Raw genomic sequence first — 20,991 nt, forward strand, 5'->3', positions numbered from 1 at the left:
GATCTGGCAGCATCAGGTGATGTGAAAAACATCAACCTGAGACTTCCTGCACCACAATCACCATCTTCCTTAGTACATACAGTACCTGGTACATACAGAAACCTTTGTTGGCATTACAGGTACAGTACCTGGTTGGCAACTTCATGGCTCATTCAATGTCATTCAGCTATAATCCCCTTAATCCCTCATTATTACTGGCTATGGCTGATGGGAGTTGCAGTCCAACAACAGTCAGTAGGTGGGCTGGACTAGATGGATTCAGGTATAAATCAGCTTTCTAAGTCCTAAAGACTTTAAAGTAGTCCAAGTAGGGATAAGAATGGATAAATAAATAAATGAAAATACAGTGGTGCCTCGCTTAACGAGCGCACCGTACAACAACAAAATCGCATAGCGATCCCTTTTTTGGGATCGCTAATGAGATCGCTCAACTTTTTTAGATAGGGCAAAATTCGCTTTGCGAAGATCGGTAAGCGTTTCGCTTACTGATCTTTGCAAAACGAAGCCCCGACGATCAGCTGTTCAGCGGCCAAAATGGCCGCCGGAAGCCCGGAAATGGCCCAAAATGGCCGCGTGCAGCGTTTTCGCGCCCTCATTAAGCGAGGGGAGGGCGCGAAAATGGCTGCCGGCCATTAAGAAGCATCGCTGAACGGTGAGTATTCGGCCCATTTGGAATGCATTAAACCATGTTTAATGCGTTCCAATGGAATTCCCTGCCCCGTTCAACGATGCTTCAGCATAGCGAAGGTTAATCCGGAACGGATTAACCTCGCTATGCGAGGCACCACTGTAACACTTGTGTCTGTGTGTGTGTGTAAGAACACCAAAGTGCATGTACATTCATGTCTTACATTAGATACATAATCTAATGTAATATATCAAAGTGCATATTTATGCATGTTTGATGTATCTAATATCAGACATGCATTTAATCTGGTATATTCTTACATGCATATGCAGATATGTGATGTTATTAACTGGAAAGAAGGGGTTGTTTTATCATGTTTTACTGGAAAATTTATAATTCTACTTAATTTTACGAAACTACAATTATATGTATCTATTACATGTATCTATTTTATATTTTATATTGATTGGTTTTACTGGTCATTGACTGTAATAAAGTATTCATTCATTCATGCATATGCATACATCTACTGTCCTCTTCTAACAGCTTCTGAAAAAGGCCATAATATGTTTTCTAAATAAAATATGCTACTTTTCAGGATAAAGCCCCACCCTCCAACCCTTATTTAATATGCTCAGACTTTGTCTCTCTTTGGCACTGCATATGAAGTTTACATTACTGGATATTCCTTCCTTTTAAATTTTTTCAGTATATATGAGATTAATCATCAATGGGAAAAAAAGTATTGTTAGCATGTTTTTCTGTTTTATTAATTTCAGTTCATGTCATGAATATTATATTTCTCTTAAGATGTACAAATTGCTATACAAAGACAAAGCAGCATGATCTCTGCATGAATGTCCCAAAATTATGTTTTCTTTGGAAATAGGGTTGTTGACGGTACAGAGAATAGTAACAACAACGAGGAAAGCCAGACGTTTGATTTTGGCTCTGAACAGCTCCAGCAGGATTCCACATCACCTCCTCCCATCAGGGGTGAGTGCTATATTTAGCCATCTTACAAAAGATTCATAATGCACCTTTTGGAAAAAGCTGCCTTTAGTGTCCCACACATTGTAAGAAAAGGGCTTAGATGCAGCTGACTTGCCTTGTCTAGTACTGTCATGAAAGACTGAAGAAAGAGGAATGCACACCAATGTTTTAGATTTATCAGGCTTTTTTGCCTGTCATTTATTGGGCAGGATATCAGATCAGAACACTTCTGTACATCGTAGTTTTGTAAACCAAGGTGCAGCTCCGTATGGTTTTATATAGCCTATTAAATAATTGAGAATGAAGTTAAGATTGGGTAATGCAGTGTTCATTATAAGGGTGATTGGATCAGGGCCAAAGCCAAAAAAGTAATGATGGAACATAAGAAAAACAGAAGAATGAGATCAGAATGCAAACAGCAAAAACATAAATACTGTATAAGTAATAAATCTTCTCAAAGCTTATTTAAATGTAGTAATAAACTAATAATACAAGATACTTTTAAATTCTCCCATGAATTGCATGGGTCTGAGCAGCACGGTTTTGGAAATACATTGATTTTTTTCAATAAATAAAGAAATATTCCAATAAAGAAATATTCAATAAATACTGTGCCCCTTAGCCATCCAGAACCCCATGAGTTCAACACCAAAGGCATCAGAGTGATCTACTTGCTCCCAAAAACAACATCTCTAATTCAGCCTCTAGATAAGGGGGTCAATAAGGCCCTTTAAGGCTCATGACACACAGTTCTAGTACATTGAAAGGACTGTCAATGTTATGGAAGAGAATCCCAACAGAGAGAACTGTCTTGTGTGTATGTGTGTGTTAATCAACAGCTTATGCTGTGTAGTTATGTTTCGGGGGGGGGGGGATAAGGGTTATACATGGATTTTGAACTACACAGGAATCTGGTTGTTGACGGGAAAAGTGCATTATTTTATGACTGCTTGTTAACTACTTTGATGAAATCAAAACAGAGAAAGAGCAAGTGAATATTAACTGCATCCCATACGGTCCATATTTAAAGAAAAGAAGAGAATTAATAATCTCTTTAGTAGAATAAAGTGCTGTTTCATGCGTGCATGCATATATAATACAAACACACACATATTCATTTTTACTTAAAATATGTTTTTTCTGCCTGCCAAAGGAAAATAGTACTCTTTGTGTCTCTGTACTCATATATATGTATATACATCGTATACAGTATACATATGACACACACAAGTGAATACCCAGGCACAGGCTTTAACTAGAGCAGGGCAACTGGAACTTTGCACCAGAGTGCCAAATTTAGAGGGTGTGCCTTTATACCCAGCCTCCCCACATTGGCCCAGCAACCTGGTCTACTGCCATAGAAAAATATGATAGAAGACCAGGCATCCAGCACAACATTCTGATTTTCAGGAAGCAGGACAGCCAATAGACCAGGCCACTGGGAGACAGAAGGGGAAAGGTAGTTGTATATCAGCCCCTGCTGAGGCAGTGGAGGGCATGTCTATCCAAGGCTCAGTAGACTACGCCTCTGGCTCAAGACTTACACACAGCAATCAAATGAAGGGGTGGTCTACCTGAATCATATGGCTAGACCAGGTTAAGTCTCTCTGAGACTCAGTAGACCAGCTTGTCAAAATCTCAGACAAAAAGGTAGTTTAAAGACTGCCAAAAGGCTAATTCCTTCAATCGGGTAACATATTCAATGCATATTTACCAGTGGTAACTCTATCACCTTATTTGTTTGCCCTTCAACCAGTTTTTCTTTTTCCCTACAGTCAACTGAAGGTGAATAAATCAGTTTGCTTGATTATGCAACTTCTTAATTATTCATTCATTTATAATTGATTTATACTGCCTTTGACCCTTAAATTTCATGCAATGATACAATAAAACAATACAATTTATTTCCATATGGTGGGAGCTGATATTCAGACATGTGAACTGGTACTTGGTTTAAAGTTTTTAACCTGCCTCACAGGTGTGTTGTAAGGAGGAAATGGGGCAGGGACCTGAGCCCCATAAAGAAGAAGTACAATTGGTAATATACCTATTTATTGTTATGATTACAGACAATGAAGATGGTGCTGGAGCACTAGTTATCAAAGCAGAAGAAACAAAACAGCAGATCAGCCGTCTTAATAATGAGGTATGGAAAGGGTGACACTATTTTACTTAGATTTATCTGAATTCACTGACAATAAGCAAGCATGTTAATGGTCAGCCACATTGGTATGGTGAGATGTGCTAATTTTCTATAACTGGTGGCATTTAATAACTGTCTAATTTTAAAATAAATCTATTTTCTTTTCCCAAAGCTTTACTACAAGTGGCCATGCATTTAACAGCTAAAAGAGAACTTTTAAAAATGTATAATAGGACGTAGGCAACAACTTTACGCACACTACTCTGGAGTAAGACCCATTGCACTAAGTGTCATTGTAATCTGTAGGTGCTATCAATAGACTCTACCTCATTAAAATGCTTTTTATGCAAATAATAGAACACCTTCTCTCACCTAGATATCTGGTGGAACGCCTTTTCCCACCTAGATCTACCCATATCACTCACTCTAGCCAGGAGGGGCGGCTGAGGGGCCTAACGCCAAGGGAGGCCCAGGGAGAAAGAACAAGAAAGCGGGCCTTCTCGGCAGTGGCCCCTCGTCTCTGGAACAAACTAGCCCTAGAAATTTGCCTGGCTCCCTCACCGGTGTTTTTAAGAGCAAGCTCAAGACCTAGCTCTTTAGGGAGGCCTTCCCTCCTGTCATTATTTAATTTATTTTTGCCATCTTTTATTATTATTATTATTATTATTATTATTATTATTATTATTATTATTATTATTATTATTATTGTTGTTGTTGTTGTTGTTGTTGTTGTTGTTGTTGTTGTTGTTGTTGTTGTTGTTGTTGTTGTTGTTGTTGTTGTTGTTGTTTCTATGAAATTGTTTTATGAACTTGTTGTTAGCTGCCCAGAGTAGACTTCAGTCTAGATGGGCGGGATATAAATGAAAATAAATAAATAAATAAATAAATAAATAAATAAATAAATAAATAAATAAATAAATAAATAAATAAATAAATAAATAATTGGGGCAGGATGGGATCACAGGTTACTTGGTCATTGGACTCAAAAAAAGGTTGGGAGCCACTGCTCTGGTGAAAGGGACCTCTGAGCCTCCCCAATTCACCCAGAAAGGAGTGGAAACATTCCTGCCTTCCACCCAGCTAGCATGCACCCAGAAGGGCTTTGTTTTTGGTACAGGATCTCCCTCCTCTAGGATAGGCTTGTTTTGGTCATCACTCCTGACACAAATGGCTTCCATTAATCTCTCTGTTGTTTAAAACTGACATATGTTTAATGATTAAAACAACATACTGTCTTTCCCCGAAAATAAGGTCTTATGTTAATTTTTGCTCCAAAAAACGCATTAGAGCTTATTTTCAGGGGAAGTTTTATTTTTTTTATGTACAACAATCTATGTTTATTCAGATACAGTTGTGTCATCTTCTTCTGGTTGCTGCACAAGGGTGGAGGGCATGGTTTCACTCAACTGGGGCTTATTTTGGGGGTAGGGCTTATATTGCGAGCATCCTGAAAAATCATATTAGGTTAAGTCTTATTTTCAGAGAAACAGGGTATTCTGGAAGTGTACCAGAGTGTAAGCAGAGGAAGGAAATTTGTGGTTATTTTAATACCCTAACTTTACTTTTAAGAACAAGAAGGCAGGTTTCTTATTAAACCCTTTCCAACCAAAAGTAAGTCTTCTGAAAAAGGTGGGGAAAGGGGAGCAGGGAGAGATAACAAGTAAGTTGCTATACAGCAAAAACTGGTGGAACTGAAAGGACAAGCTATAGACAAGCATCCTGCTGATAGAACGTTCTCTGATCAGTCACAGGCTTTTACAGGCAATCTTCCACTACTCTCTCCTCCCATAATCCACACTTTTGAATGTAGCATTACATTTCTGTAATGGCCATATACGTTCATTCTGATATCAATGAATTCACTGGGTCTTACTCCACTGTCTACACAACTTATGCAGTGTTTTAGTCTTCTGAAAAGAGACCTTAATAAAGGATCACTCATGGTTTGTATATGTATTTTGTGGTAGGAATGGACAGGATATAAAGGAATGGAAAAAGGCTACTCTTGCTGGTCTTCTCATTGGTCACCTGGATGACTGACACTGAGCAAAACTAGAGAACTGATCTCTTTCCCTTTGTAAGAGTGCCTCTACAAACAACATCTGACCAATGAGAACAGGCAAGGGCAAATTCTGACATTTTCAGAATAAGTGGAAACATCAATGATCAAGATCTTACTGTTTATACATCATCTTTTAGACAATGTCAGATACTTGCAAGACTTTTTTCTGCCAGGCCTGTAGTCATAGAGAAAGAGATTAATGTACAGGGAACTGGTGTACATACCTGTCAGGAATTTTACAATACATCCAAAAGCATGGATACAACTTAACATGGATTTCAAAATACAGTAGTATATCGATTACATACTAAGTAATTTAAGATCATTATCAGGACTCCAATGAATATTTCCAGAAAGCCGTTTGAATTTTTTAAAAAATGTTTTAAATTATTTATATATTTTTATTGAACTGATCAAATAAAAGAAAAAATGACCGGTTGTCTTTTTTATCTAACATCAAATATTTCCAAATGGCTATTTGATTTTTAAACTTTTTGATATGATTTATTTATTTTTATTGAACTGACCAAATGAACAGGGGGGGGGGGATGATTCAATGACTGCTTGTCCTTTTTACCTACTCAAGCAAAAAAGCTTATACAGCCGTTTGATTTGGTAGTAATACAGAAAGATGCAGATTCAAAACTTGCCCTGAAGGTTGATAACTCGTAAAAGTGTGAGCTGTCAGTCCATTGACTAACCTATGGGAAAGGTAATGAACTTCCTACCAGGAAAGAAAAATGTTGCATATATCAAATTGAGCCATATTATATCTAGGCACTAGAACAGTTTTTGGAGTGTGATCTTAGAAGCAGTAAAGATTAATACGAGAGTTGTCCAGGGTGTTCTTTTCATGTTATAAAATAATATTTCATGCACTAAAGAGAGGAAGAAGAAGCAGACTAAGGGCAAGAAAATGGAAGTAAAATTACTGAGAGATTACTGGAGTAAAATGAGAAGAATGTTTGTGGAAATGAAGCACCCCATCTATTGCTATTCCATGGGAACCTACAGAAGTAGACTTTGTGAGCACAAAGAAGAGCCCCCTGAGAGACCCAGCTAGGAACACGGTAGCCCTTTCCAACCCAGCCTATATGTTCAATATAATTCTTCAATAGTAGATTAGGGTGGGCAAGATCTCATGCCCCATCAAATTTGCTACCACACCACTGAATTATTTCCTTGAAAAGTAGAAGAAAAAGGTTCTCTGGCATCTACAAGACAAACAATTTTTGTTCAGCATCAATGTTCACGGTCTGTAGCTTTCTTTTTAAAACAAGGCTCATGGAAAGCATTCAAATTCTGCTCAAAAGCAAAGCGTGAACTGTTCGCATTTGGTTGTCAAAGGAAATCACAGTAACCTTTTCTGCCACCAATCAAAGCTGGCAGAACAGTCAATGTGTTGGCACCAGAGTGGCACGTGGTGGCCTCCGGTACGAGGCATTGTCTAGTCTTAAGAAAAGTGTTCCTTTTCCCATGGAACACTTTGCCATCTCAAGACTGTGAGTCATCAGCACCTTAAATTAATAACAAGCATATCTGAATGGTTTTCAGTTTTCTTGGAAATTAGTCATCCTTTGTAATACACTATGTCTGGCCCTGCAATAATTCATCCAAGCCAATATCAGACAGGGCTTCCCTCACTCTATGCACCTGTTTTATGCCCATGGAAGAACCTAACTACTGTTAACTAATAGCATGACAAGTACTTGTGGGTTGTTGTAACTGTTGTTTTTAAATGTGTTTTTAGTATTGATTTTATTTAATAAGATGCTTGTTTCATCCTTTAAAAATATTTGTATACTTACTGATTTAGCTTTTAAATATTGTTTTAAATATTTCTCTTTTTAAGGAGATAGATAGGTAGACAACAACTATGGACACATTTACTCTTTAAAAATATATTTTTAATTAGATATTTGCAGCTACAGATTTTTAGCAAAGAAATTTGCAGCTGAAATATAAGAGATGGGAGAAAGCATGTGATGGAGTATGTCATTAAGATCAATGTCTCCTGTATAAATGTATGCAGAATTTACTTAAAATTATGGGGTGTGAATCCATACATATCTATATCTTTCTAATCTTTCAGGTCACTGCTTTGACTCAAGAAGTCTCTCAGTTAAGTAGAGATATGAAGAATGTGATGCATCTCCTGGAAAGCCTATTGCTAGCCCAGAAGTCCCCAGAATCCTGTGCAAGGCACAGCTCAGCCCTGAGTCCCAGCATGGAAAGCTTGCAGGCTAGAATGAGCTGGACCACACGCCAACCATGTATGCAGAGACAGGTTCCAAACATTACTTGCACCAAAGCACAGCTCTCCCATTCCAATACGATCGCTGGCATCTGGCATATGGATACAGCTTCTGCAGGGAGCAGTCCACAGAGAACTGAGTCCCATGTTCAAAATTCTACAGACAGTGAATTTTATTATACTTCAGGTCTTGAATATTCCCCTTCCCCTTACCATGTCATCCAGAAAGATCATTTGCAGCTGGTGACTTGCACCTCTCCACATTCAGATACCACTTTGACTCCCCTCCAGTCCATTTCGGCAACTCTCTCTTCCTCCATGTGCTCCTCGTCAGAGACATCTTTACACCTTGTGCTGCCCAGCAGATCAGAGGAAGGCAGTTTTAGTCAGGGAGCAGTCAGTTCGCTAAGCCTTGAGAACCTGCCTGGGTCTTGGGACCTGGAAGGAACAACAGGAACCGTATCTGCACAGACCTCAGAGTTGCCTCTAGATATTAAGACAAGCACAGTGGATGTTCAAGATAGCAAAGCCATCGACGTATAATCAATCTGAGAGAGAAGGACTCCAAGCATGCTCCACTACTGCCAGCTGTAAATGTATCCAGTACTGCATGACGACTTCTCTCTTTTTCTTTTTTGGCCTTTTCTCAGATGCTCGTGGCAAAGCTGAAAATTCATATGATTAGAAGACCAGCGGAAAGACAACAGCTTCGCTAACTCATACAAGGAGAAGTAATTTCTAAGTTTAAGAAGCACACTGAAAACCTTTTATACACAAAGGTTACTGGCCTGCTCAACAGATTTTTGTGATACTTTGCCACTCCAGAGACCTAAAGTAGCTGGAAAACTACGGCTAAGGAGCCTTTTTTTTCCTGTGGAAAGGAAAGGGTTGGTGTTTTCTTCCCCACCCCTTAGTGCTTGATTGTTGCTTCCAGACAATATCCATGGCACTGTTTGCTTCAGGTGTTCTAGGCACCTGCTGGTATTGATGTCAGTGCTGTAAAGGCAAAAGGACAATTACCGCTGCATGTCATCTTCTTGACAATCAACCAAATAGAGCTGGTAGAAAGTGATTAATTGTTGCACGTTCTTTGTTATGTAAATCAGACCTCTTTATCAAAAACACTATTTTTCTAAACTTGGTAAGAAGTATGTATTTAAAATATTTATAAGGAGATTGTTAGGGATTTTTGTTTTCTTCTTTACGGGATAATGCTTGCCGTTTTCAAAATTAATGCACTTGTGTGTGTGTGTGTGTGTGTGTGTGTGTGCGTGCGTGCACGTGCGTGTGTGTGTGTGTACATATATATACTTTTGTATATATTGATATACATATTGAAGTATATATTGATACTTTTGATACACATACACACACACACACACACACACAATTATGTATTAGATCAAGCAATTCTTAACATTCTCCCTTTTCGCTGCATGCTTTTTGCAATGAATTTATCCATGCCAGTAGCATACAAATAAAGAATAAGATACTATTTTATTTATAAAAAAAAATAAAGCCCAGATGGTATATGTAGTGTTAAGTCAGATACTTGTCAGATAGTCTAGTAAGCTGTACTGCCTTAACACTGATCCCCTTACTTAAGCTTTGCACAACATCAGCACTTTTTCCTTTTCTTTTCCTTTTTAAAGTAAGATAACTATTTAGAATAAACCCTAACTCTCAGGGGAAACTTCTTCAACTACAGTGGTGCCTCGCTTAGCGAGGTTAATCCGTTCCAGATTAACCCTCGCTCAGCGAATCCATCGTTAAGTGAAACAAAAAAGTCCATAGGAACGTATTAAAACTGATTTAATACGTTCCTATGGACTTAAAACTCACCGTTCTGCGAGTTTTCTCCATTGCGGCGGCAATTTTGGATGCCTCGTTAGCGAGGCAAAACAGCGGTCGCCATTTTGTTTTAGCGGCGGCCATTTTGGAACCGCCGATCAGCTGTTCGCTATGCTTTGATCGCGTCCGCGCGATCATCGCATAGCGAAAAAAGCCCATAGGGGCCATCGCTGAGCGAACGCTCCAGCGATGGCCCGGGACCCATCGTTGTGCGGTTTCATCGCATAGCGAAGCGTTCGCTATGCGAGGCACCACTGTACTAAGACAATAACCTGGGAATTCAAAACTGGAATAAACTACAGAATAAACAGCAAATATTACAGAAAAATGCAAGGTTGTTTCCACCAGCATAAAATGAATAGTTATTGAATAACTAGGGGATATTTATTGACTGGCTTGCACTTTCATACATCAAGTTAATATTAGAATAATGAAATAGACAAATAAATTATTCAAAACAGATATGTCAATGCAGTTTATAATACTGTAAAAATGAATAGTTAATTTATGAGATAGACAGAACTGGCAACATAGACCAACTCCCTTTTTATAAGAATATTGATGTACATTTTGATTATGCAACATCCATGTCATTGTTAGAATTCACTGGCATTGTAATCTCCTTGGCAGAGAATACTGCACTCTTTCACCCAGAGACAGAACCACTCAAAAATCTGTGAAGCAGCAACAGTTGATGTCTTTTGATACTCATCAAGGTCAAACAGTCACTGACGTAAGGACTTAATGAGAACAAAGAAAGCGATTTTTGATCAAGGCCAAAGTTAAAGGCAGAGACATACTATAAAATAGAGTTTCTGGAGTACAAAGTACTCCAGAAACTCTATTTTATATCTGACAGGCATCCTTTCAGGCTTCACATTCAACTAGATTTTTTTTTTAAGTCAGGCATCTATTTCAAATTGTATGGCATATAAAGTGGCCCTGGCTAACTTTATTCAAATGTAAGGCTCACTGAATTCATGTAGTGTGACTCCTCCATAACTCTTTATAATTTACCGTATTTTTCCATGTGTAAGACAATACTTTTGTCTAAAATATTTAGATTAAAAATTGAGGGTCACCTTATACACAGAAGTAAGGAGGGGAAAGGGATCAAAGCACTTTGATTCCTGCTTTCCCCCTCCACTTTCTTGCAAGGAAAGTGCCTTCCTCCTCCACTTTCTTATGAGGAAAGAGCTTTCCCCCTCCACTTTCTTTGCAAAAAGTGGAGGGGGAAAGTGGGAATCATCAAAGCGCTTTTATTCCTGCTCTCCCCCTCCACTTTTTGTGAAGAAAATGCAGGGGGGAAGCACTTTCCTCACAAGAAAGTGGAAGGGGAAAGCAGGACTCAAAGTGCTTTGATCCCTGCAATCCCCCCCCCCCACTTTCTTGCAAAGAAATAAATTTTGGGTTAGAAACGTGGGGTGGTTTTATACATGGGGGCATTTTATACATGGAAAAATACAGTACTCACTTGTTACTATTCTTGCAGAAATGTTTATGTGTATTTTAACATTAGGTTCAAAATTAAATGCTGAAAATGGTTAACAAGTTATATATGGTCTTAAATTATAATCTAGGATTTTCAACAAAAATATTCCTGTGTGGGGTAACCTTCCACAGAAAAGATGCCCTGAAGAATGTTATTTTATAAATTCTGTATGATTTCATGGAGTGCTTCTTATTTTTCCATGATTCTGACAACCACCAAGGAGAAACCTATGATTTTATTTGTGCAACCATTCCACTTTCCTTATTTATTATTTATTGATTGGTTTAATTTACTTATTTATTTATTTATCCATCCATCTGTTTCATTTCTATTTTGTCTTACTCCCAATCCAGAGATCCAGGATGCCTTACAAAATGATTTTAAAAGCAGAGGCGATTAAAAACCCAGTGGACAGAATCCTGTTAGTTAAGATTGCAAAAATGTGGGAATATAAACTGGAACAGTCTGATGGACAGTAGATAACAAGCTGCTGCTTACATAGCTCATTACACATCAGCTCACACAACTATTGTGTAATAAGGGATACTAGAGACAACTTGTGAATGACGATTCATTGCAGTTGAAGCCACCACACTTAGGCTGGTGTAACTAATCAATAGGACTATAGCCATTAAGTTATAAATGTAACCTTTTAATTAAGCAAATAGGCCATGGTCTAAGTAGGGTGAAAATGGCAACAAGAATGCCTGTCTTGCTCACTATCTGTTGTGTCCCCCACTTCATCAGGTTGGTGCAATGGCTGTGCACCCAGTCACAAGAGAATCAGCAAACCAGAAAAGGAAAGAAGGTTGTGTGACTGCCCTTACACAAGCCTGTTTTCCCCAGAGGATTTTGTTTGTAATGGTATTAAAAAGACCACTAGCTTAAAACAATTTAAAACTCTTTGAAAGCATATCAGAAAATATTTAAAAAAATACAAAGTCTTCCATTCAAAGGACTCTCTTTTACATCCTTACCAACTAAGAGAAGGGCCTCCTTTCATTGACATAAGTTGTACTTTACAGAACCATAAACTGAATTTCACTGAGCTGTAGACACTGCTTTCTTTATGTCTTTATGGTAACATTTTATTTTCTTGCTGTTCCCCACTTGGGAGCACATGTGTCCTTTGCTGCACTATTCAGTGGCAAATCATGAAATAGTATCTACCAGACATAAGCCAATGTTTTAACGAGAGATCTATTTTCCTGTCCCTTTCCTGCATGTATCCTCCCCTAGACTGAAAAGGATAATTAATTGGCAATACCAGGAAACCCAACTTCCAATATATTAAAATGAGACTGCAGGAGTATTATCCAGATTGGTGGGGAAAATAGTTAACTTTTTCAGCATGAAAGCACAGTACAGTTGGAAGAAGAGGTGTTTTCTATTGAAAGCAATCATTTGATTTTTGACAACAAATATATAATATATATATAATGATTATATTTCACTTCATTTTAGAAATACAAAATATGTAGAAATAAATGAACAGGATCTTTGCACAATGATCCAGTACTATATATTTGGTTCTAGAATTAAAAAGACAATTCAAGTAACAGAACAGAGCCACTAAAGCTTGGCCGACTCCTTGTAACCTCTTTTTAATTGTACATGGGTATCCAAGAATATGTTTCAGTCTTTATGGATGTGAATGAAACCATGGAATGTGACTTCTGCTCAGTTTCTGTCCATGAATTTCTACTGGGAAATGGGTGAGAAAATCTTACAAAATTGTCCTGCTCCCACCACCACCATGGGTGTCGTTGTCTGAGTTAGCATCATGGAAAAAATGATACTGCTGTGGATCTGTGTGTCTGTGGCTGTGTTTATAGGCAGAGGGTTTGGTTTTCGGTTTTTTGAGGGAGTGTACTTTCAGTGGAGGAAGTGACAAAATGATGAGTTAACTGTGAAGATGAGAGGTGAATACTGCAACTCTAATGACATTATATTGAAAGATGTTTTCAGTAAAACTACAATTGCCAGCTAGTCTCTCACAGTGAAGAAAGGAAAGACCATCCCATTCAACGATACTTACTTCAGGCCTTTGGGGAACTGACATATTGTTCAACAAAATGCAACAATAAAAAAACAGAAGCTTCAAGCAAAGCTGCCAATATGTAGTTTGTTCATCTGTGTCCGTCCATCTGTGGGTTTGTTTGCTTTTAGTTTCCTGGCGTGGGGGGGGGGGCAAAGGGAGCATCGTCTCTTACTGGCTGGGCAGGAGAAACTTGAACTAGGCACTTTTATAAACAGAATATTTGACAGGGAGGGCCAGAAACCATCTGGCATTCTTTTCTGAGAGCTCCCCTAAGTGGTAGCCTCTAGCCTTGCTATCCAACCTTTCTGAATTTCCAATCAGAATAATACCTACTGTAATTAAGTCACTCTTTTGCACCAAGCATTATAAACATAAAATATATTGGTGTTTACTATTTTCATTCTTTTCTGATTAAAAACCAGCCAAAGAAAAATCTTCTCATAACTGCACTGCTCTAATTTTATAGGTAGAGATATACCCAATTTACTCATGTTGTACCTTTCTGCTTTATAAGTACTAAGGATGGAAAAAAAATTAAGCTGGCATCCTAATTCAGCAGCACAAGCCTGGTTTAATACTGTATAAGGAAGCAAAGCCAGATTGTAACAGCCAAGCACTCCATAGCCATCTGCCTAGATGGATAAAATTATCAGATATGCTTCTCCTCCCCATGCCAGTCAATTTTTAACTTTGAGTTTCTATGCAATTTATGAAGAAATTTTTGAATTTTCATATATTGTTGTAAACAGTAGCTGGGAAACTCACTTGCACATTTCAGTCTCTTCCCTAACAAAGTTCTCATTGGCTGCTGACAGCAGTGAAGGCTGGATTCTGTTTTTGGACCATAGAAGATTTAATGTTAGTTGCCTCAAATGCTTATGATGTTGCCCTTTACTGGTCAAACAATTATCTGGTATATTTATTAATTGTACTGTGAAGGTTCTTGGGTCTGGAACTGCTGGCTAGCTCAGTGGCTTAGGTTTCTGGCTGCAGAGTCAGAGGTTATAAGTTCGATTCCACACTTTGACTCCTTGAGAGAGGCTGGACTTGATGATTTGTAGCATCCCTTCCAGCTCTGCAGTTCAAAGATTATTAAAGAAGAAAGATTTTCATTACTCTCCTTCCTTTCAGTTCATGCTCACAATCACTTTGTTGCAATATCATGCTGCTTTTCCACATAACATCTTGAAAAAATGTTGTTCATTTCTTTTCTTTTTTCCTGCTACCGGCCTGATTCATCTCCTGCCCTTAGTGCACCAACTTTTTCATTTCAAACCTCTTACCTCTGTCCTCGATTACCAAATTCATTCCTTCTCCTGTTACTCAGATCATAATATATTGCCTCCTCTCCTCCTATCCCTTCCTTAGCTTTTCACACCTGCTCAAATGCAGCACAATCATCTTTATCCTTCGATTTGAAAAGAAGCCCCAAATCTTGTCCATCCATGTTCTTTGGCCTTTGTCACCATCTGTGAACAAAACTCTGGACCAGAGGACCACTCTAGCTGCCTAGAGTGGTCCTCTGGTCCAGATAGGCGGGGTATAAATCAAATAAATAAATAAACAAACAAACAAACTCTTCCAGTTCTACCATTTCCAAGTGTCCAATGGTGTCTTTTTCAGGTTGGTTTCCTATACTGCCCCATGACAGTAGCTTGATGGAGCTGTAAAAAGAACATGGCTCAGAAACACAGTTCCGGCCTAAAGGATTTTAAATCTTTACTGAACAAACCAGAAATGAGGGTGGGGGGCTTTGCCAAAGAGCAGAGGGTGTAAGGTATGGGAGTATTGAACAAAAGTGAAAGTAGAGGAAGGCTAAATTCAAGGCAGCTATTCATATGAAGTCTTTTCACACTATTCAAACAAAATGAAGAATACAAGCTTGAGATAGTTGAATGTGACAGATGAGAGATCACATTACTGAATGCTCTCTATTATAAAGGACAATTAATGCCTTAGAAAACTAAGACAGCAAGGAAAGTTCTTGTGATATAACAATTTTCTATATTGGTGGCACATTCAAAATAGCATCTACTAGTCCACTCCATGATGTCACTCTGCTACCTGTGTAGATCATGCCCAAGCCCTACATATGAAGGAATTCATTAAGATATATTAGAAAATCAACTCATTTGGGTTTTCTAGGCCCTCGTTAGCAATATGAATGTCCAAATAGTTATATACAGAAGTGGGCAAACTTCTCAAAGTGAAGTAAAATGTGCAATGAAGGTGTCTCTTTATAATGAAATAAAACATGTTTGGTGAGAGCAAGCTATATACTGTTACTCTTTTTCTCAAAGGCTTTTCAACCTGCTGGCATCAGGCTGCATCTGCAGAGTAATTAACATGAAGTTTATAATGTCTTCACCTGCTCATATTACCCAAAAGGAAATGTACAATCTCTTATAATCCGTTAGTCATCAGAGTGCCTGGATGCAAAAAGATGAGGCTGGGGGACAGTCATTTGACAGCTCTGTTGTGCCAGGTGTTGAAACACAGCTGTTTTTTCCCAATGTGCTAATGTTTACTGATGTCACAAAGAACAATTATGTCAGTAGAGAAGGCACCCAAGACTTTTCAAAGGGAATATTTAGCCATTGTTTGAGGAGATGAAAAGATCAATATGCCTGTCAATTTCAAAAGAGCCAGTAAGATAGGGGGAAAGAAACTCTGGTAAAATTAACTTATTGTCCTGGCAGTGCTAACAAGGGGAACAGCCCAGTGCCAAATGCGCCAGATTATAATCTGAAAACAAACAAGAAATTGTTGGGACACCTATGATATGGATATATGATGAAAACCTCTAGGTCTGAAATATTGTTGTTGCTTTTTATTATTACAGTGGACCCTCTACTTACGGAATTAATCCGTATTGGAACGGTGGCTGCAGGTCGAAAAGTCTATAGGTCGAGTCTCCATTGACCTACAATGCACTGAAACACAATTAATCCCGTAACCGGCCGTTTTTGTTCCATTTTTGTTTTTTTCTGGTCTGTAGGTCGATTCTCCAGCTGCAAGTCGAACCTAAATTTTGCAGTCAGAGAAGTCTGTAACTCGAAAAGTCTGTAAGTCAAGCCGTCTGTAAGTCGAGGGTCCACTGTATTTGTTTTATTTATAGGCTGCTTTTCTCCTAATAAGGGGTTCCCAAAGTAGGTCACAGTATTAGAAAGAATATCATTATAAACATAATAAGTGGAATATTAAGAAACAAACTATGCACTAATTTAAATACAATTGAATAATCAAAGGCAGGCAAACATTAAAAAACTGTCTTAACTTGAAGAAGGCATTCAGGGATTCAGTCATGATTCTTAAAAGCCTGCCTGAAAAGATGAGTCTTCAGCTGTTGAAGGAAGGACAAAAGGGAGAGGGACAGCCAGATCTCCTAATGGAGAGTGTTCCATAACCTGGGAGTTGCCACAGAGAAGGCCCTCTCTCATGTCCCCATCAGCCGTGCCTGTTCTGGCAATGGGACCAAGAGGGGGGCCTCCTCTTATTATCTTAAATTCCAAGATGGGTCATATGTGAAAATACAGTCCTTCAGGTGGCCTGGACCCAAGCTGTGGAGGCCTTAGTCCTTCAAATGTAAAAAGAGGGAGATGGCTTGTGCTACACTTACCTTCAGGTCAAGGGAGACCATATCTGGCCTCTCTGCAAGGGCAGGAGTAATACCTCTTAAAGACCTTCACATGTAGAAGGACGTACTGTATGTGTGAATGCATACATACCACCTCCTCAATAGCTGCTCTTCTTCTTTCCATCTGGACATCTCCTTGAAGTTCATAGGAAGGAAGGAGTTGAGAGATCTGTTTTCTTGGTTTCAGGCAAAGAAATATCTACAGTGGCTTATGAGGAAAGTACTATAACTGAGTCGCAGAGAACACTTTGTTCGTAGGTCCTAGGTGCAATGCAAAAACTAGACATGGATGCTTCGTATTCATATCCAGGGGATACGAATATGAAGCGTGTCCATTCCTGCCCTCCACAACCAGCCTGGTCCACTCACTGGGCTCCTCACAGAGCATGCATCCATCAGCATCAGCATCACACCAGTCATGGAAGTAATCTGGCCAGTGCTTCTCTCCCTCTCCCCATAGCTGACCACTTCAGTTAGGAGGCAAGAAGACAACTCTCTCCATTCAGCTGTTGAGCAGTCAGTTATAGGGAGAGACTTTCCTGACTGGTGTGACAACAATGCTGATGGATGTATGCACCATATAGAGCCCAGTGAGTGGACCGGGCTGGTTCTGGGGGATAGGAATGGACCACTATGGTGCTACACTTCATATTTGTATCCCCTGGATATGAATATGAAGCATCCATGTCTAACACAAACATTTCAGGTTCAATCCACAGCATCTCCAAACAGAATTGGGAAGAGCTCCTACCTGAGATTCTCTAAAGATACTACTGGTCCATACTGCAAATTCTGGGTTAGATGGACCAAATTTTATTTGTGACTCAGGATAAGTAAATATTCCTTGCTCTTCCTAAATGAAGTATGCAATTACAGGACAAATATAGCTGGTGAGCAATATATTCATTCAGTCAGTCATTCATTCAACATATTATATGGTGGCCTTTTGTCCCCATTGGCACTAGGATATCATTCTATGGAAATGATAAAGCAAGATTTACAAAGAAAAAAGGAAGGAAGAAAGAAAGAAAGAAAATTAGAAGGTGAACAACAGAGTAGAACAGTCTTCTCCAACCTGGCATCTTTCAAATGTCTCTGACAATATCTCCCATCATCCCCAATTATCATAGCCTATGGTTGTATAGGTTGGAAATGATGGGTGTTGTAGTCTAAGGAATCTGGAAGGCACCAGAGGAAGCTGCAGTAGACTAAAGAGCAGAAGCAAATTTGGGGTGCCCAGGCAGCTGCTTTTTAAAAAGTCTGACCTTTTTATGGGAAAACACAATCCAAGTATCTATTATGTGCATCGTAATTGTTTTGTCACATTGTCCAGATGATTTTGGAGTGAGGCCCTTTTGGTTATGACAAGTGGCTGGTTTTGATTCTATAGTAGTTACAAATAAGAAGTGCATGTGTTGGATATAATGACATAATGTATAACAATTTCACCTTGGGTAACAGTCCGTATACAAGTTACAAAACCCTCCCAAAAGTGCTGCTTTGGCAAGTCATAAAATCCTGAGCCACCAGTAAGAGGACTATCAGGCATTAAATGAGGGTCCCTAATCTCTACCTTTCCTACAAATCAGTTTCATAATCCTATGTGGGGAAAAAAACAGAAGAACAGTTGTAATGCAGGCAATTTGTCAACTTCCATTCTAGGCCTGGAAAAAAATGCCTTGTGCCAGGTTTTAATTTCAATTGCTTCTAAAGATTCTGGGCAAAAGAAGAACTACCTCAAATGTAAATCAATCAAAGAATCCTTATTTTCAGCTACGATGCTTCCTGCTGATAATCACTGAAGCAAACGTCCAGGTTTGTAATTTTTAACTGCTGAGCAGTTATCGTATTTCGGTTTTTACTGAAATCTGCTCTGAGAGTCAATTTGGGCTCTTTGGTACATTACAGATTTTGACAACAAAAGATAAGACAATAAAGTGCTACAGTATTTGGCAAGCTGCCATGCAGTAAACCTGTGAAATTGTTGTCCTGTGGACTCTGTAGATGAGGTCAGCGTATCACCAAGGCTATTCCCATTTCACAGAACGGCACCGAGAGGATTTCTTCTAACACATTGGGATCCTATTAGCAGCCCCTTCTGCTCTTTCTCCAGGCAAGTTCACTTCTCACTTAATAACTCCTTGTATCTGATACTGGAGATAGACTGCCCTGGGGACAGGAATAACAGGTATTGCATTGAGCTTTTTTTTTTTCTTTATAGTTCATACCCAATTTATATAGTCCTTATATAGTCCTACTTATTAGCAGGTGTGATTCCCCAGAAGATCCAAGCTGTAACCAGTGAAGAGTTTTGCTCTGGTCCATAAGAGACCAAATTCTTCGCTCTGCAAACCCAAAATCTTACTAAATTGATATAGTGCACTTCATCTCCACAGATCTCAAAACAATTCAGTAATTATCAGATATAAAATTGCCTCCCCATTTTGAGCTTAAATATAAAATTTAATTCTGTTACCCTACATAGTTTTTCCACTAAGTTATTGGTAATGAATTCTTTGATAATTTTAATCAATAATGGACATTGGCAATGCTTCAAATGTATTTTTATAACTTGGGCCTTTAAATAAAATATTCCAGTGGACAGGTTGCTGTAACTCTTTGAGCTATTTTTGGTACCAAATCAGATTTAAATGAGCCGATGCCAAGCTATCCAAACTCAGATTCAATCGCTTTCTTATGCAAGACTTTTCATTTGCCTTTTGGTAATCACTGAATAACGTGCAGTATTTGGGGAAATATTGTGCATTGATAAGTACTCAGTGTGATGTCAAAAATTCAGTACAGATGGTTGAAGTGACATGCCCAAGTTTATACAGCAGGTCAGTGGCAGAGGTTGTGCCATTTAGAGGTGTACTTATTCTAGAAAGATACTCCTGAAACACATTTAAGCCACCCCAGCACTTCTTGGTGCTTAATTAGTCTCAGCCTTTCAACTTTTCACAAATAAATTTGGTGGGTATAAATAAAACTGGTGACAGATGGATCTGTAGCCTTAAATCTCTTTTTCACTTTGTTAGAACAACATTGAAGCCTTCGCCTACCATGAGTGAGGAGTTCCACACACACACCTTTTGGGAAAGATACTGAGATCTGATTAAATCAATTACGTCAAGAAGTGAATGCCTAAGTTCCTCTAGCTCTCCAGCCAATTTGCACCTTTTCAGGAGACTATTTTGAACACTGTGCAAACAGCAAAACAAGGGAAATGAGGGGGGTGGGAGTGCAAACACATGCTGACTACAAGACCAACACACTAGTTATCTCTTTAAATGCTCATTCTGAACACTACATCTTGTTTACACAACCTCAGATGCCTGCTGTTCTTGCTTCAAAGTGAAAGCAGCAGCTCTTCTCATATAGCCAAGAATCCTGGGATATTTTAATACATCCTGACTTACTCACAGTTTAGATCATTCTGTTTATTGTGTTCTACTCATTTCTTCATATCTGAGATAATGGAACACGATCAGTTGTCACATAATTAGCTCAGTGCCTCCCAACCTCCCTGAGTTGCATTAGCTTCTCAGAGAACTTCCAAACTAGGATTTAACTGGAGTCACCCACTACCTCATGGGAATGGACAAGCAGTGCAGACGATGGTGTCCTTTTTCATTTGTACCTCTTCCAGGTTTTCGCACAGCTTTGCTTTGTGGCAATTAGATCCTTTGTGGCAACTTGACGACTGTCATCTGTGCCTTGTTTCTGAGCTCACTTCTGCTGAAGGTTTAATGACCTTCTGCCTGCTTGCTTGATGGACGAAGCGCGTGAACGTGTCCTTTCGATATAGAAAATGTCCTATTTGAAAGTCAAAAAAGGCGACATGGCAAAGCGGGGGCCTGCTATTTTTAACTTCAGTCATACTAACAGTT

At 38.8% G+C, this 20,991-nt stretch overlaps 1 protein-coding gene across 1 annotated transcript in view; it reads left to right on the forward strand.

The window, feature by feature from the left end:
• The window catches only part of KCNH8 (potassium voltage-gated channel subfamily H member 8), a 214,820-nt gene extending 205,800 nt beyond the window's left edge, over positions 1 to 9,020 (forward strand). The window contains exons 14-16 of the mRNA XM_020807338.3: positions 1,518 to 1,624; positions 3,691 to 3,767; positions 7,919 to 9,020. Of these exons, the coding sequence (XP_020662997.3) occupies positions 1,518 to 1,624; positions 3,691 to 3,767; positions 7,919 to 8,623 (889 nt within the window). The 3' untranslated portion in view covers positions 8,624 to 9,020. The remainder of the gene's footprint in view (positions 1 to 1,517; positions 1,625 to 3,690; positions 3,768 to 7,918) is intronic.
• The last annotated feature ends 11,971 nt before the right edge of the window (positions 9,021 to 20,991 follow it).

Source organism: Pogona vitticeps, chromosome 6 (assembly GCF_051106095.1).
Source record: "Pogona vitticeps strain Pit_001003342236 chromosome 6, PviZW2.1, whole genome shotgun sequence".
Lineage (NCBI taxonomy): Eukaryota > Metazoa > Chordata > Lepidosauria > Squamata > Agamidae > Pogona > Pogona vitticeps.